The 15,829-nt window shown below is 34.8% G+C and overlaps 1 protein-coding gene across 3 annotated transcripts in view; it reads left to right on the top strand.

Moving 5' to 3' along the window:
* The window catches only part of CDK14 (cyclin dependent kinase 14), a 606,291-nt gene that overhangs the window by 281,109 nt on the left and 309,353 nt on the right, over positions 1 to 15,829 (top strand). For all 3 annotated transcript variants that reach the window (XM_023226593.3, XM_023226594.2, XM_023226596.2), the window contains one exon: positions 13,443 to 13,505. In XM_023226593.3, coding sequence (XP_023082361.1) covers positions 13,443 to 13,505 — 63 coding nt within the window. The remainder of the gene's footprint in view (positions 1 to 13,442; positions 13,506 to 15,829) is intronic.

The raw sequence follows: 15,829 nt of genomic DNA, 5'->3' as shown, positions 1-15,829 counted from the left end.
GCCATAAAAAGTAATGAGATAATGTCCTTTGCAGGGACATGGATGAAACTGGAAGCCATCATCCTCAGCAAACACAGGAACAGAAAATCAAATACTGCATGTTCTCACTCATGAGTGGGAGTTGAACATTGAGAACACATGTACACAGAGAGGGGAACAAAACACACCAGGGCCTTTTCGCGGTGGAGGGTTGGGGGAGGGAACTTAGAGTATGGGTCAGTAGGTGCAGCAAACCACAATGGCATACGTATACCTATGGAACAAACCTGCACATTCTGTACATATATCTCATTTTTCTTTAGAAGAAATAAATAAATAGTTTTTGGATAAATTTAAAATTATTAAATTCCATCAATGATTATTTTAACAGATTTTATTAAGCTGTTGAATCTGGCTTTTTAATATTTAAAAACCACGTGTCTTCTCTATAAGGGCACTGAGTCGGTTTGCTTAACGCCAGCCTTTTTGTCACAATATCAAGGGTTGAGCACAAGTATGTTGTCTTTTTTTGCCAAATAGGATTTCTACTGTGTTTTCCTTGATAAAAATCATTTCAAGAAACTTCATATGTTGATTATGATAATTACATGCCAAGCCTACTAATTTGTTTTGAAGTAAATATTGAAAGATATTTTACCCAAAACTCTTAAATGTAATTTTCTCAGGTGATTTTTGGTAATTGATTCAAATTGGAGCACCAATAACTTCTTTTAACATTTTGCTAAGACTGACTTTCAAATGGTATTTTTAGCCCTCGCATTGGGAAACCATTACCTGAATTCATCCCAAACAGACTAGAGGAGATTTTGTTCTTTCCCTTGAAATCTTTTTTAAGTAACCTTCTAATGGCAAATCTCACCAAGTCAAGAGAATGAAGGGATATTTTTAGCTCTGATTCACTGACTACCCAACAAGATTTTGGCATAAAAGTGTAAAACATATGAGGAGCAATGATGTTGGTCTTTGCTGCTTGAAGTTTCAGGATTTTTATTCAAAACATCAGTGATGTTTGCCAAATATATCAATGTCCTGAGAAAGTTACTATTTTTGAAAGTTTGCAAGTGTCCAATGATTGAAAAAAAAATTCTTTTTTTCCAGAGTATCTTTAATTTCATACCCATGCACAGCAAGAGATTAAGTACATTTTTTTTTTATCCACAGATTGAGCAAAGCTAGTAGTAGAAAAGAAGATAAAGAGTGATGAGTTGATCGTTGGTTATTTTTTTCATTTGACAGACAAGTCAGGAATTTGAATTTTGCTCATAGGTACTGACAAATAGTTTGGAATTTCTACTCCATTTTAACTTTTGGCAGTACTCCAGATAGAAGAATTCGTGAGTTTTTTTCCCCAGCTGTATCTGAGGGATTTTTGGTTTTTGTTTACTGTTAAGAGAGCTACTTGGAACAAATGTTTTCCAATTTTGTGGATTCTTAACAGTATATTTTACTACTATTCATTTTCTCATGTTTCAGAGCATCATACTCTCTAGATAACTTGAATTTTTAAAAATAATGTTGGCGTGATCCTTTTCTCATTGAGTTTGAGAAACCTAATTACTTTGCCCCTTCATATACACGATATTGAAATAATTTTAGAATACGATTTTACTTAAATCACAGAGATCTTACCTAAAAATGCTGTGCTTCAGGCCAGCCATAAGAATAGTAATATAACTTGCCTCTTTCGTCATATGTACCAAACAGATAGTTCATATACTTCATTGTTTACCATTACTTTTTCTGAAAGCATTGTTATTCTACATTGTGTATAATATACATCTAGCCAGGAAGATTTAGATATACTCTATTTGTAACATAAATTTGTTTTTCAAACTATTTCTCCCATTTGAGAGATTTTTAGTTTGCCTTGACAGTCTTGGAGTCTATCTCACAACTTTTGCCCCATAAGTAATCAGATATTCATGACCATGTTTAAGAGTTCCTCTGTATTTTGCATTGTAAAATCTTAATAACATTGCTTCTAATACATTCTTCTGAATTTTCTCTTGGAGTAAGTCTCCCTAAAATTGTTACCACTGGGTCAAATTATATGAACAAAGTTATAAATGCTTCATTTTTAATTAAGAAGAGGAAGATTATATATTGTCATTTATTTGATTGCCATTATTCCTTTCCTCATAGTCATAAGTAAACTCCTAAATTGTGAATACTTTCTTATTCATCTTTATACATTTTAAAATACTTCACTTATTATAAGAGTTTGAAAATACTGATTTTTCATTGTCATGCCAAAAAATGGAGTGACCAGATTAGCAAATTGTTTAATATTTTATTTTTGATTATGTGTTCCAGAATTACTGTTTTGAAAATTAAAAGTAGGCCAGGTGTGATGGCTCACACCTGTAATCCCAGCACTTTGGGAGGCTGAGGCGGGCAGATCGTGAGGTCAAGAGATTAAGACTCTCCTGGCCAGCATGGTGAAACCCCGTCTCTACTAAAAATACAAAAATTAGCTGGATGTGGTGGCTCATGCCTGTATTCCCAGCTACTCGAGAGGCTGAGGCAGAAGAATCACTTGAACCTGGAAGGCAGAGGTTGCTCAGTGAACTGAGATAGCACCACTGCACTCCAGCCTGGTGACAGAGCAAGACTCCATCTTAAAAAAAAAAAAAAGAAAAAAAAATTAAAAGTAGCAGGTACCTGAAGCTCATTACAATATGGTTCAGTTTCCTGAGTCATACATTTAGGACCTTTTAGAACCAATATTATTATTATTATTATTTTTGTTTGTTTGTTTGTTTTGTTTTGTTTTTTTTGAGACGGATTCTCGCTCTGACGCCCGGGCTGGAGCGTAGTGGCCAGATCTCAGCTCACTGCAAGCTCCACCTCCTGGGTTTACGCCATTCTCCTGCCTCAGCCTCCTGAGTAGCTGGGACTACAGGCACCCGCCACCTTGCCCGGCTAGTTTTTTGTATTTTTTAGTAGAGACGGGGTTTCACCGTGTTAGCCAGGATGGTCTCGATCTTCTGACCTTGTGATCCGCCTGTCTCGGCCTCCCAAAGTGCTGGGATTACAGGCTTGAGCCACCGCGCCCAGCGGAACCAATATTATTTTTAAAAAGACTCCATTATTCACCCCTGTATTCAGCAGAAGTTATTTCAGGATGGCTGTGTTTGATTCGTCTGTCTTCCTTCCCTTTATCTGTTCTCTCTTCCATTAGTTCTTTGTTTCTAACTCTGTTCATTCATGTTGCTTTCACCCTGTGATTTTGAGATCTTCCATATTCCTATCAGAGTGGCTCCAGAAAGTGTTGAGAGTTAAGATATTCCTGAGTACTATTTCAGTTCCTTTTTTCTTGCTTTCTTCTCTGACTTGGACTCCAGAATATTTTGTGTGGCCCACTTTGTCAGCCTGTTTTTTTCTTCCTTTTTAAACAATGCTTGAGCATATTCAGTGATCACAGCATTTCATTCTCATTCCTCTGAAAAATCAGCTTGGCTTCAAAATAGCATGAATGTCCTTTTCAAGTGACTGTTTGACTCCATTAAAATTTCTTACATGATTTAGGCTTGTGAGTGGTTTGCCAGAGGGCATATAAATCATACTGCTTAACCCTTTCCTCCACTATTTGAAGAGAGCACATTTTACACATTCTTCTAATGCTGGAATAGCATATGGTTCTGTAGAATGGATTACTTCTAGCAAATTTTTCTTAATTTTTTGAAACATCCCAAAACTATACACTGAGTTTATTTAGTTTACAAAAAGAAAATCATTTATACCTCATAAGTTTTATGAGGTAAATTATATGGATATAGAAATATATTTGGATTTAAGAATTAGCTCCTACAAGATTGAAACCACTTCAGGCACTTGAACTATTAAAGCATGAATACCTGCATTCCTTTTATTAGAGAAGAATGGCTTGCAACAGTCTTACTGCCTGGACAGAGCTATATAATCTGTCTATCCATGATGTCATTGCCAGAAGCCAAATAGTAAGTTTTGTTTTGTTTTTAAATGGAAGGGATTTTTCAGGTTGCTGATTTACATGATGGGAATGCATTTGGAAATGCTTCCTGTTCCAGTCACCAGCCCCAGGCTGCCCATATGTTTTGGATTCAGAAATGACAGCTGAAATCATTTAGGCAGAATTATGGGACGTCTAAGACACGTACAGGTTTATTATGACCGAAAAGAAGAAAGAGAATACATGATATGACTAAAAAGAAATGGCTAATTTAATTAGGCTTAAACTATTGCACTATGATTGCTATGAGAGGATTTTTATGTATAAAATAATATGCACGATAACTACTTTTACCCTCTTTAGGGAATATGTATGTGGTATACTGGTAGAATTTTAAACATTTCCTAAATGGCTTAAAACCAGGTAAAAATAAAAGAAAACATAAATAGGCGTTGTAATATGTCAAATCAGTCTATACAGGAACAGTGGAATACTTGAGAATAACATACCTGATTGTTTGATGATGAAATAGTTTGAAGACCATGTTGTCTCTATCATCATACCATGTCTTATGATGTAACTTGAGGCATAATAATCTAGTTGTAATTATAATCTTGTCTTCAGAGTAGAGAGACAGCACTTTCGTACTGGTTCATGAATGGCTTGTTTTTGTTGTTAAAGATGATATGGAATTTTAAGATAGCATTAAACCTGAATAACATTTGATAAAATGCTTGCAATGTTTTGTTTTTTAATCACTGTTTTAAAAATGGACCCCTCTAGGCCTGGCATGATGGCTCAAGCCTGTCATCCTAGTGCTTTGGGAGGCCAAGGTGGAAGGATCGCCTGAGGCCAGGAGTTCGAGACCAGCCTGGACAACATAGTGAGAGCCCGTCTCTGTAAAAAATAAGAAAATTAGTCAGATGTAGTGGCACATGCCTGTAGTCCTAGCTATTTGGGAAGCTAAAGAGGGAAGATCCCTTGAGTCTAGGACTGTGAAGTTATGATGAGCTATGATCACACCACTGCACTCCAGCGTGGGTGACAGAGAGAGACCCTGTCTCAATAGGTAGGTAGGTAGGTAGGTAGGTAGGTAGGTAGGTAAGTAGATAGAGCCCCTTTGATATATAATGTATAGTGGGTACAAACTTCCTCTGTTAAACACAGTGAATGCCTGTGATTTCATTTTAAAGGATAAGTTGGTTGAAGTTTCCTTTTCCTTTTATCTCATTAATGAATGATTTTCATGTGTTGGAACTCACATTATAATTTTATTAATTATAATTTGGAAGTGAAGTAGGTAAGTACTCTAAAGCATAACAGGGAAAAATGCAATTTCAAAGTCTGTCTAATCTTGTGGATTGCATGTAAGACCAGTTTGAACCTAACTGCTCAGTAATTTGATGTTTTAATTCTTACAGCAATGTAGGCTGAATAAAATAGAGATTATACCTAGAGGAAAATGGCATTGATTGCTATAGAAGAAAGGAGGGTTCAACTTCTGTAAATTTTCTTCAGTTGCCTCTAGCAGTAACAATTTCCCAATAAATTACATGACTGTAATAAGGTACAAGTGAAATAGTTTAAAAACTATTAATGAAAGGATAGTAAGTTATTTCAAAATTCAGAACTACCTTTAAGTGTGGTTGTAGTGAAATGTGTGTGGTGTGTGCACTGTATCTCAGACATGGGACACTGGTCATGAAGATGACATTAACCGGTGGGAAAATAAGCATCAAGGCATCCACCCTTGCTTCCTTGGCCACACTAATAATTACTGTCATTGCCATAAATTTTGAGACCACATCGGGTACCACAGAAGAGTAGAAATTATTGCCCTTTTTCTTCAGAAAATTGTGAATTTCTGATATTTCCTCTTACCATTGAAAGGGTGGCTTAAAGGTTTTCATAATGAGTTCATTCACCTGGAAGAGGTTGGGGTGTCTATCATCAGATGGTATGTGGACCCCAGGGAGCTTCTTAAACAAGCAGAGATCAATCAGGGAATTTTTATGCTTCCATTTTGCACTGTATTGACTAGTTTGTAACATACCCATTTTTAAAACAATATGTTCACTTAAAGTTTTCATCAATTTGAAAAGAAAATATAACTGAAATTTGGTGTTTACACATAAACTATGCCTACCTATTTAAGATTAAATTCAGAACTATTTTTTGTAGTCTTTCTGTATCCTTATGCCAGTGAAACTATTTTCATTTATGTGTATGTTATCAAATCTATACAAAGCTTGAGTATATTGACTGTCCTCTCACTGTCAAACAGAAAATTAAATGAAACAGAAGTTTAAGGATATAGAGTCTGTGTTTAATGTAACTTTCAACAGAGGGTTTCTGTTGGTCATCTCCATGGAATGGCTTCCTTATTTTTAGCCTAGATGCAAAAACTAGGGCTATGCTATTTCAATGTCACATTTTGGCAGTGCTCCTGAAGAACATCGAAATTAGCTTACAAATATTGTGTACACCAGGTTTGACATTATAGGAGAATGGAAACAAATGCATGTGTTCAGGAAGGGGCTTTATTTGGATTTTTGCTTGAAGGGAAAAGTCTAGTTTGAAAGCCAAGGCTAATGCAAAAGCAGAATTTCTCTGAGGAACTTGGTATCTCATAAATAGGAGGTCTGATCATTTGAAGAGTCAACAATTAGAAAACCTCACTTCATGAATAATAAGTTAGGTAAAGAGAAACATAAGCACTTACTGAAAGAGGAAGTCTATTAACAATTCTCCTATACTTGTTTCTGCCCTGGAAACGGCAAAATTTCATGTCCAAGAGGTGATCTGAGTTTCTAATAGCTTTCTTACCAGTGGCTTTACATGGAGGGATATTGCTTCTTTCCGTTGACCTAAGGTCAGATTCAAAACAGGGTAAGGGATGGAGAGAGGAAAATATGCAAAGGTGAGTGTTGTTTTCTAGCTTGTTTTTTACCTTTTCTTTGATCTGACCTCTCTGTCCTCCTCTTTTAAGAAGGGCAGTTCTCCCCTCACGCCTGTTTTAAAATGGTCATTATATACATAATTAATCTTTCTAGTTTACTTCCGTGTCTTTCCTTTTGAGCCTCATGGCTGTTGTTGCAGCACATGACTAAGATGAGTCAGTATAGTTCTCAGATCTGCATATGACTGCAATTAACTGAGACTCAACTGTGAAAATGCCTACAAGTAAAATGTCTTTTCAATTTTCTGTCGTCTGTGTTCTGTCTTTTTACAAGGGGATATTTTTCTCTTGCTTTTTAAATTGATCCAGCCACAGAGAAATCAAATCAATATGAGAAACCCACAGTCTAAACCTCATAAACGCTTTTACAGAAAACATTTCACCTCCAGAGGGTTATGATTTCAGATACCCTCCTTGTGTTCCTTCCCCTGGAGTTAGTCCTCCACCTATGTAAATAACCAGATAAATGCTACCTGATGGGTATTCAACAGCAGGGAAAGAGGATGCTGACTTTTTTTTTTTTTTGGTCTTGCTCTGTCACCCAGGCTGGAGTGCAGTGGTACGATCTCAGCTCACTGCAACCTCTGCCTTTTGGGTTCAAGTAGTTCTCCTGCCTCAGCCAGCCAATTAGCTGGGACTACAGACATGCACCACCACACCTGGCTAATTTTTTGTATTTTTAGTAGAGATAGGTTTTCACTGTGTTAGCCAGGATGGTCTCTATCTCCTGAGCTCGTGATCTGCCCACCTCAGCCTCCCAGAGGGTACTGATTTTGAAAGGAATATATGTTCGTGTGGGGCTTGAGCCTTCAGAGCCTCTTTCTGCACTCACTCTGTCTTCGGCTTGGTTTCTAAGTCTAGCCACACTTGGTAGCTTCCTTTAAAACTACCCACTTCATGGAAGCCATTCAGTGTAACCTTGTCAGGCACAAGTATATCTGGTAACATTATCCTAAGGCATAGCAATGGTGATGCAGTAAAGGGGAAAGTGTGAGAAGAAGAAGCGAGGCATAATATAGTGAGGGAAAGATGAGATGTTAGCCCATAGCCATGGTAGAGATTGGAGAGAAGCAATCTTTTTGGTATGTGTAGTCACCAGGGGTCTACTCTATAGGTGGTCCTCTTGGTATTAGAATAAGAAATAGCCAGAGATCAAGCCAGATGCATCTGAGCTTATTAGTATGTCATCATAGAAGAGCGATCTGTTGGTCATATGCCATAGTGGTGGGTGTTCTGTTCAGAACTTTTGTGCCCAGAAGTGCCTTTTGGCATCATTCTTAAGTGTAGTTCTGTATTTCTGGATAAGTGCAAATCATAAGGGTCACATAATCCAATGAGTAAAACTAAGGAAAGAATGTATAAAGAAAAAAAGATATGTACAATATAATGAAATTTGTAATTCAGGCACATGTAATGCAGTCCCTGGCACAGTACTATGTATTTAAAGAGAGAGAGGGAAAACAAACTGCTTTTAGTTTAAGTAAAATAGACGTTTGTGAAACATCAATTTTAAGGTGCAAAATGTGACGTTGTACTATCTCTTGTTCCTTCTTCCATACGAGATTCTCCATGTTCTTGCCTCTAATCACTCAGAGCACTCTGAGGTTAGTGATACGATACTGGATGTAGTTTCAGTGATTGTGTATAGAGAGTGGTGGCATGGGAATGGGAATTTCTGGGCATGCACATAGGAAGAACACATATGTAAAGATTAAATGCAGCTCCTAGAAGTTCCGGGGGAACTTTTGACTGTATGTATCATTCCTGTTTTTATTGCAATCCCTTCCAACAATTCTTCCCTACTTCCCTACCTCTAAACACACTACAGAAAATCACCATCATCATCATCATGAATCATCACCACCTATGGTATCCGCAATGTGCTGGGCAATGTTCTGAAACTGTTATGGATATTTACCAGTTAATTTTCACAATGACCATATGAGGTTAATATGAAAATTGAACTAGGATTATCCTCATTACAGAGGTTATGTAACCTGCTCAAAGTTACGTAATCCTGATTTATAGAGATTATGTAACCTGCTGAAGGTTATACAGCTAAGGATATATGTAATATGTACACATACACATACCACATTTCCATGCCCTACATCTAAAAAAAAAACTTAAATTTTAAAGGTTTGGAAAAGTCTTTAAGTTTTCCCAGATCTCATTTCTGGAGATGATCTTTTTCCTGCAATTCTTGATGCTAATGTCATTGGACTTGGAGGATCAGGATTTTTTTTCTTCAGTCTTAGTGTATTTCCATAGTTTTGTTGTTTCATTTTTAAACAAGAAGCTTGAATACTTTATTCTTAGAAAGGTTTAAGATAATTCACAAACATATAATATACACAGGATGTTAGCTCTGTGAGTGTAGAGTTCGTCTTATTTATGCAAAGTTGGCATTCTATAAATACATGCCATATATATAATACCATAAATGTTCTTTTGTAGCTACCACTATTTCACTTCTTTAATTTGTTAATTTTAGAGGATCATATTAACATGTTTTTATATTGAACTATTTCTCATTTCTAAGATTAGCCTTGTTTGGTCTTGATGTGTTAGTTTTTTAATGCCATATTGAATTTTAGCACCTACTGTTATTATTTTTAGAATATATACATCTGTGACTGTGATCATAGAGAGATTGTTTTAGTTCCCTCCATCCCTTTCTTGTCCTTGCCTGGTTTGACATTGTGTTTTAAAGAAGGAGTAGGAAGCATTCTTATCTTTTTCTGTACTCTGGAATAACTCGTATATGTTATTTGAAGATTCAGAGCATTTTTAATTAAAACTGTCTGAATTCAGTACCTTTTTAGTTATAGCCTTTCCTATCTCTTACAAATTTTGTAACTTATGTTTTATTTAGAAAAACATTTTTTTTTTCTAGATATCAAATGTACTGGTTTAAAGATGTACATTGCTGTATTTTAAAATCTTCACATTTTTAGTTGTCACCTTTTATTTTCTTTCCTTTCCTTTTCTTTTTTTTTTTTTGAGACATAGTCTCACTCTGTCTCCCAGGCTGCAGTGCAGTGGCTTGATCACGGCTCACTGCAACCTCCGTGTCTCGTGTTCAAGCGATTCTCCTGCCTCAGTCTCCCTAGTAGCTGGGATTATATGCACTCGCCATTGCACTTGGTTAATTTTATTTTGGATTTTTAGTAGAAATGGGATTTTGCCATGTTGCTCAGGCTGGGCTTGAACTTCTGACCTCAAGTGATCTGCCTGCCTCAGCCTCCCAAAGTGCTGGAATTACAGACATAAGCCACCACGCCCACCCTCATTTTTCTCATTCTTAATGATGATTATGTTTTGGCAAACTCCTCACTTAAAAAAAAAAAATCAGACTTGCCAAAGGTTGGTTTTATTAGGCTTTTCAAAGAAGTGTGTTTTTGTTTAATTGTTCAAACTTATTGTTTTCTAGTTTTTCTATTATAATGTCTGCTGTTAACTGCATTGATCCCTTCTCTCTCTCTCTCTCTCTTTTTTTTCTTGTCTCTTTTGTTTTCTCTAGCTTTACTTTATTGGTTGTTTTATTTATTTTTAGTCATTTTTATGTTAAAATAAATACATTTAAAAGTCTAAATTTTCTTATTGATGCTCTGACCAAATTTAATTGCTTTGAAATGTAGTGTATTTATTTTTCATTTTTTACTGATTTAAGTATTTTTAGACTTTTTAACTTTTTGTAAATTTTTAGGAAAATATATTTTTCTATTCATTCCTCCCTTTCTCATTCTCTCTCTTCAACTGATTTTCTGTCTTTCTTATTTTCCTCCTGCTGCCTTTGAACTTAAAACACCATTTGTTGGAAGAAACCTTATTTATATACTACTAAAAAAAATCACTGAATTAAATTATGATTGAATGCTTTCTTATTCAGAATTTTTATTTTTTGTTTATTGAAAGAGCTGTAGAAGTTTTAACTCTGGTACTTAAAAAAAAAAAAAAATCTTACCTGAAAATTTCAATAAATGGTTTCCAGATAACAATTAGGGCTCATCCTTCACTGTTTCTTCTTCAGATGGTCCTTAAGTTGTTTGTTGGTGACTCATGCCACTGAGTAAACTCTGCAAATTGAGCAAAATAAAAAGTTTGCTCAGACACAGGCAATAAGAACTATATTGCATTCATTGCCTGGGTAATCGTAAATGAATGCTGTTGTTCCAATATCAAAGGTGAAAAGAATTATATGTTTTAGAGTTGATGAAATATAATATACTCTGATGTTAATTTTATTCAGTTTTGAGGAAAGGATGTAGTATGATTTCAGCTTTCTGGAAATTTTTGAGATTTTCTCTTTGTCTCTAGGCCATTTGTGTTTAAACAGCATGTGTAGCCTGAGTTTATTGGCCATGCTATTTAATTGTGTTATATCCTTTATAGCTTTACTTTTTTGGCCAATTCCATTTATTAATTTTTGAAAGGAGTAAGCAAAACCCTTCAAGATTTTGTGAAATTTTCCATTTCTTCTTTCATGTTTGTCAATTTTTGCTTCTAATAATGTATCCTATTGTTAGGTATGCAAATGTTGAATACATGTTTCTTGAATTCTGTTAAACGTGATTTTACATTGATATATCTGATTCCTTTGTATTGATATTTACAATATAAATAACAAAATATCAAAAGTATAAAAAACTTTTATTTTCAGACTTTCTGGATTTTTGGTATTTATTGTTCTTAGTTTGTATTTGGGAAGCAGTATGAATTTGATTTTCTTTGTTTTAAAAACTGAGATTTTACATTTTTAATATGCATTTCAACACATCATGTATATGTGATTATTATCTATTATACTATAAGTAGAAAGTACTTATCATATACTGGCTTCAAAAACAAATGTTCACACATTCTTTGTTTGTCCTTCTCTGAGGATGGTGTTATCCTTATTTAAGGATGGGGAAGTTAACAATATGAAGTTACAGAATGGCAGTTTGGGGTCCAGAGTCATTCCTCATTTCACTAAATGCATGAAATAAAACTTTCATATAATTACTCAGGGAAAATTCCATTGAACCTATTTTAATCATATTTTAGGTTTGTTTTTAGTGTGCTATCCTATATGTAAAAGTATTCCCATCTGTACTTAGTTTCTTTTTCTCTTTGTCTGACATTTTGCCTGGACCAGAGTGAGAATAATTTCCAAATTAATCATAGTTTCTACCCTCATGGAGTTTGACTTTGATTTAGAAGCTAAATCAAAGCTTGAGCATTGCCCAAGATAAAGGCAATTTCGTCTCAGAACATACCTAAGAGCATTTTCTCTGACCCATTTTCTTTGCCTTTGCCCTTCATTTGGCTAACTTCTTTCATTCTCTACTCATGTCTTACTTAGAAGTAACTTCTTCCAGAGACCTTTCTGAAATCTCTAGACCTCATTAGGTTTCCCCTGCTGTGCCCTTGAACATCATCCGGTACTATTCTTAAAATAATACACAGCAGACTTTACTGTAATCAGTGGCATGTCTATTTTTTCTCCATTTGCATCTCTTTCATTTACTCCTATGTTCTTAGTGACTAGTGTTGTGCCTGGAACATACGGGCTCAAAAAGTACATGATGAATGATGAAGGCTAATTTCTGCTTTGTATCCTCAGCAATTATCACCTGGCATGCAATAAAAGCTTAATAACGGAATCTGAACTGTTGTTATAAATGACTACAGCAAAGTTCTTGAATGTATTGTAAAACTTGTACTTCCTCAGTAATTCAAGCCTGATAGTGGGGCACAAATGCTCATGTTCATTGGCTTTTACAGAATGACTAAATGTTTCAATCTTATAAATCTTATAGTACACTCCAATAAAAGAAGAAAAATGTGAATAGTAACTACATGCTTTTAAAAAATTTTATCTAGTTTATAATATAAGCAGAAAAAGCATTAAGAAGAAGATATATATTTGTGGACAAATCAAGCTTCGCATATTTAAAAGAATAACAGCATGAGATGTTGAATATTCTTTTAAACTTAGATCTGGATATATTTATCTTAATTTTTAGTTTTGAAGATGTTTCTGTTAAGTTATGAAGCATATTTGCTCAAATATATTCAGGAGTTGTAAAAACCTGAAAATTATTTTTTCTGAATATTGACATAAAGATAAATCCAGTGATTAATTTTACTAGCAGAATGTATTTGTTGTAATTTCATCTCATATAAAATAAGTATTTTTTATTTGCATTTGGAAAATATGGGATAATTGATGTTATAATTGCATTGGTTAATTATGTTTGCTAAGTTAAGGCATAAGGATATATTCAATGAAGAGGAAATAAGACACTTAACAAATTATGGACATGTATTCTTTTTAATATATAGAAATATTTAACATAAAACAGAGCTGAGAGGGAAAAATAATGTTTCAATTGTGGTTAAAATTAGGGGGTGGGGAGGCATGCCACTACATAACACTGAAAAATCCACCCACTTGTCTTCTACTTGCTCTATTCAGAAGGTAATGGTGACATTGAAGTAGGAAGATACTGATTTATCATGTTATAGCCAGAGGGTTATTAATACGTTTTTCCTTTTCTCTTTTAGCACACTGATTTATGTCAGTACATGGACAAGCACCCTGGGGGGCTGCATCCAGATAATGTGAAGGTAGGAAAAGATCTTTTTGAGACAAGGGTTAACATTCTTGATGTGTATTTTCTGAACTGAAGTCTAGCATCTCTACCATAACATATTTAAATTTTTAAAACTTTTTGTGTAAAGAGAAGTGATATTGAGGTGAACTATAGTCATTGCTTCAGTTGAGTTATTGGAAGCCATGTTTTAATATTAAATATTTTTACTGGGGTATTAATATTTAGATCTTATATTTTCTTACTGGAGAAACATTCGCTAATACTGAGTGAAAACCATTGGAATCCTTCTTTTTAACACTTCATAGTAGAGGGGAGTCTCAGTTCTAGTGTGGAACCCATACTGATGTACCAGTAGGTTTCAACATAAAGCATCATTATGATCTAAAACAATGTTATGGTGGGTTCACAGTGCATGTCTTTTTATTTGTATGTACAAGCATATTCTACTTCCTGCTACTGTTTTTCCTTTCTTTTACTAGAAATTTTAGTACCGAGTATCAAAAGAACTACGATTTCCTAAGACTTGACCTCACAATCATCTTGGGAAATTATTCCAAAATTTCAAGTTTCAAACAGGAACTCCTTCTTCATATATGCAATAGAATTAGAAGAGATCAAAGTTATATCTGATATTGCTTAATTATGTTCTTATATTGTGTAACTCAAATGACTACATTTCATAATCCTGAGAACCCATTGAGTATTACAGATGTATCTGAAGTAAAATTATTCATCTCCATTTCTTCCCATTTGTTACGAGAAACCTTAGTAATAAACTGAGAGGTCTTCACTTATTCCATAGTCGAATCACCTGGGAAACTTTATATGTGTGTGTATAAATGTGACAAATTAATAATGAGGGTTTTATGGTGGTCAGTTACACTGTATAATTTTAAAATGTAGGAATTTATAGGAACTCTGTCAAAACATTGTTAAATAAATAATGGAATCAATATAGAAATTATAGTCTGTTGGTTTTTTCATATGTTTTCTTTTGGTTGTGTTTTATTAGATTGCCTTTCCTTGAAGTTTTTTGACTGTTCATTTTTCTTAAAAATCTGTAATCATTAACATATAGTTTATTAGTAGCTAGGTTAGAAATTTTAATGGATGAAAATACCTGTTTTATTAATCTTGTCCATGTTCAATTCCAACTCTAAATATTAGTATTATAACATGAACATAATTTTTTAACATTAAAGTCTCAAATTCTCTCATTCATAGTTTCGCATGTTCTCCTCTTAGGGTTTATTGACTTTGAAATCAATAGTACAATACATCTTCATTCTTGTTTCCCACTCTATCCCTGAGAATGTGTCGATCACCCAGCTAGTGAGACCATTGGCCCTGGGGAGCTCAGAAGTTCACCAGCCCCGGTGGAAATGAGCAAATCCTCTGAGCTAACTTTGACTTCCTGACTTTCACATTCAGTGATTCAATTGAGATTAAAGAACTGATTGAACTTTTCCCGCAGTCATGACATCACTGGGCTTTTATTATTCCTGTTTAGTTTCTCACCAGTCATCTGTGTGTCATTAGTTATCAGCAACTGTTGGTGGAAAATTTTGTTGATGAAAAAAAGAAAACCTCTTTCCACAAAGCATCGCTGTGTTCTCTGTCCACAGGCCAGTGACTGATGAATTTTGTCCCATTTTTACTGTACATTCTGCTTCTTCTATTACATTTTATTTTCCCTTATCTCCTAATGGTCATGGAGGGTCTCAAGGTTACTGTTTCTCAGTAACTGGGCTCTACCTCTAGAAACTGTCTCACTAGCTCTTATTCAAGCTTTGTGTGCTTTTCTTTCATCCCGTGGTCATTCGTCATACTTTAAATACTTACTGTTTGCTCCTCATTCCAAGTCTAGGTTGCACTGTGGTGATAAACAAGGTCTAACACTGCAGGACTTGGTGCCTCCTAGGACATAGTGAGAAACTTAATGATGAGTGAAATGTGTAGTCAGTGTAGAAATAATGTCACAGGAATTATATGTGATACTTACAGCCAGCCTGGGTATTTATATCAGCAGGAACTTTTCCTACTTGGAAGTTGTTTAACATGGTCACAGATAGATGCCTTACTACATTTTTGTTTTTAAAAGAATGTGATGTGATTTACCTCTTCCTATTTTTTAAAATACCTTAAAAGCAGCAAAATGTATTAATCTATGGGGATTCCTTTCCTCATAACTAGTGAAATCTTTGATTTGTTGAGGATCTTCTGAAATGTCCTTGACAGTCTCAGTTCTTGGCATATTTGTGGATACAAGAAACCTCAGTAATAAACTAACAGGTCTTCACTTTATTCCACAGTAGAGTCACCTGGCAAGCTTTATAT

The sequence above is a fragment of the Piliocolobus tephrosceles genome, chromosome 8 (genome assembly GCF_002776525.5).
Source record: "Piliocolobus tephrosceles isolate RC106 chromosome 8, ASM277652v3, whole genome shotgun sequence".
NCBI classification, from domain to species: domain Eukaryota; kingdom Metazoa; phylum Chordata; class Mammalia; order Primates; family Cercopithecidae; genus Piliocolobus; species Piliocolobus tephrosceles.
Note: the sequence above shows the minus strand (reverse complement) of the source record. Positions and strands in the feature narration are given on the sequence as shown.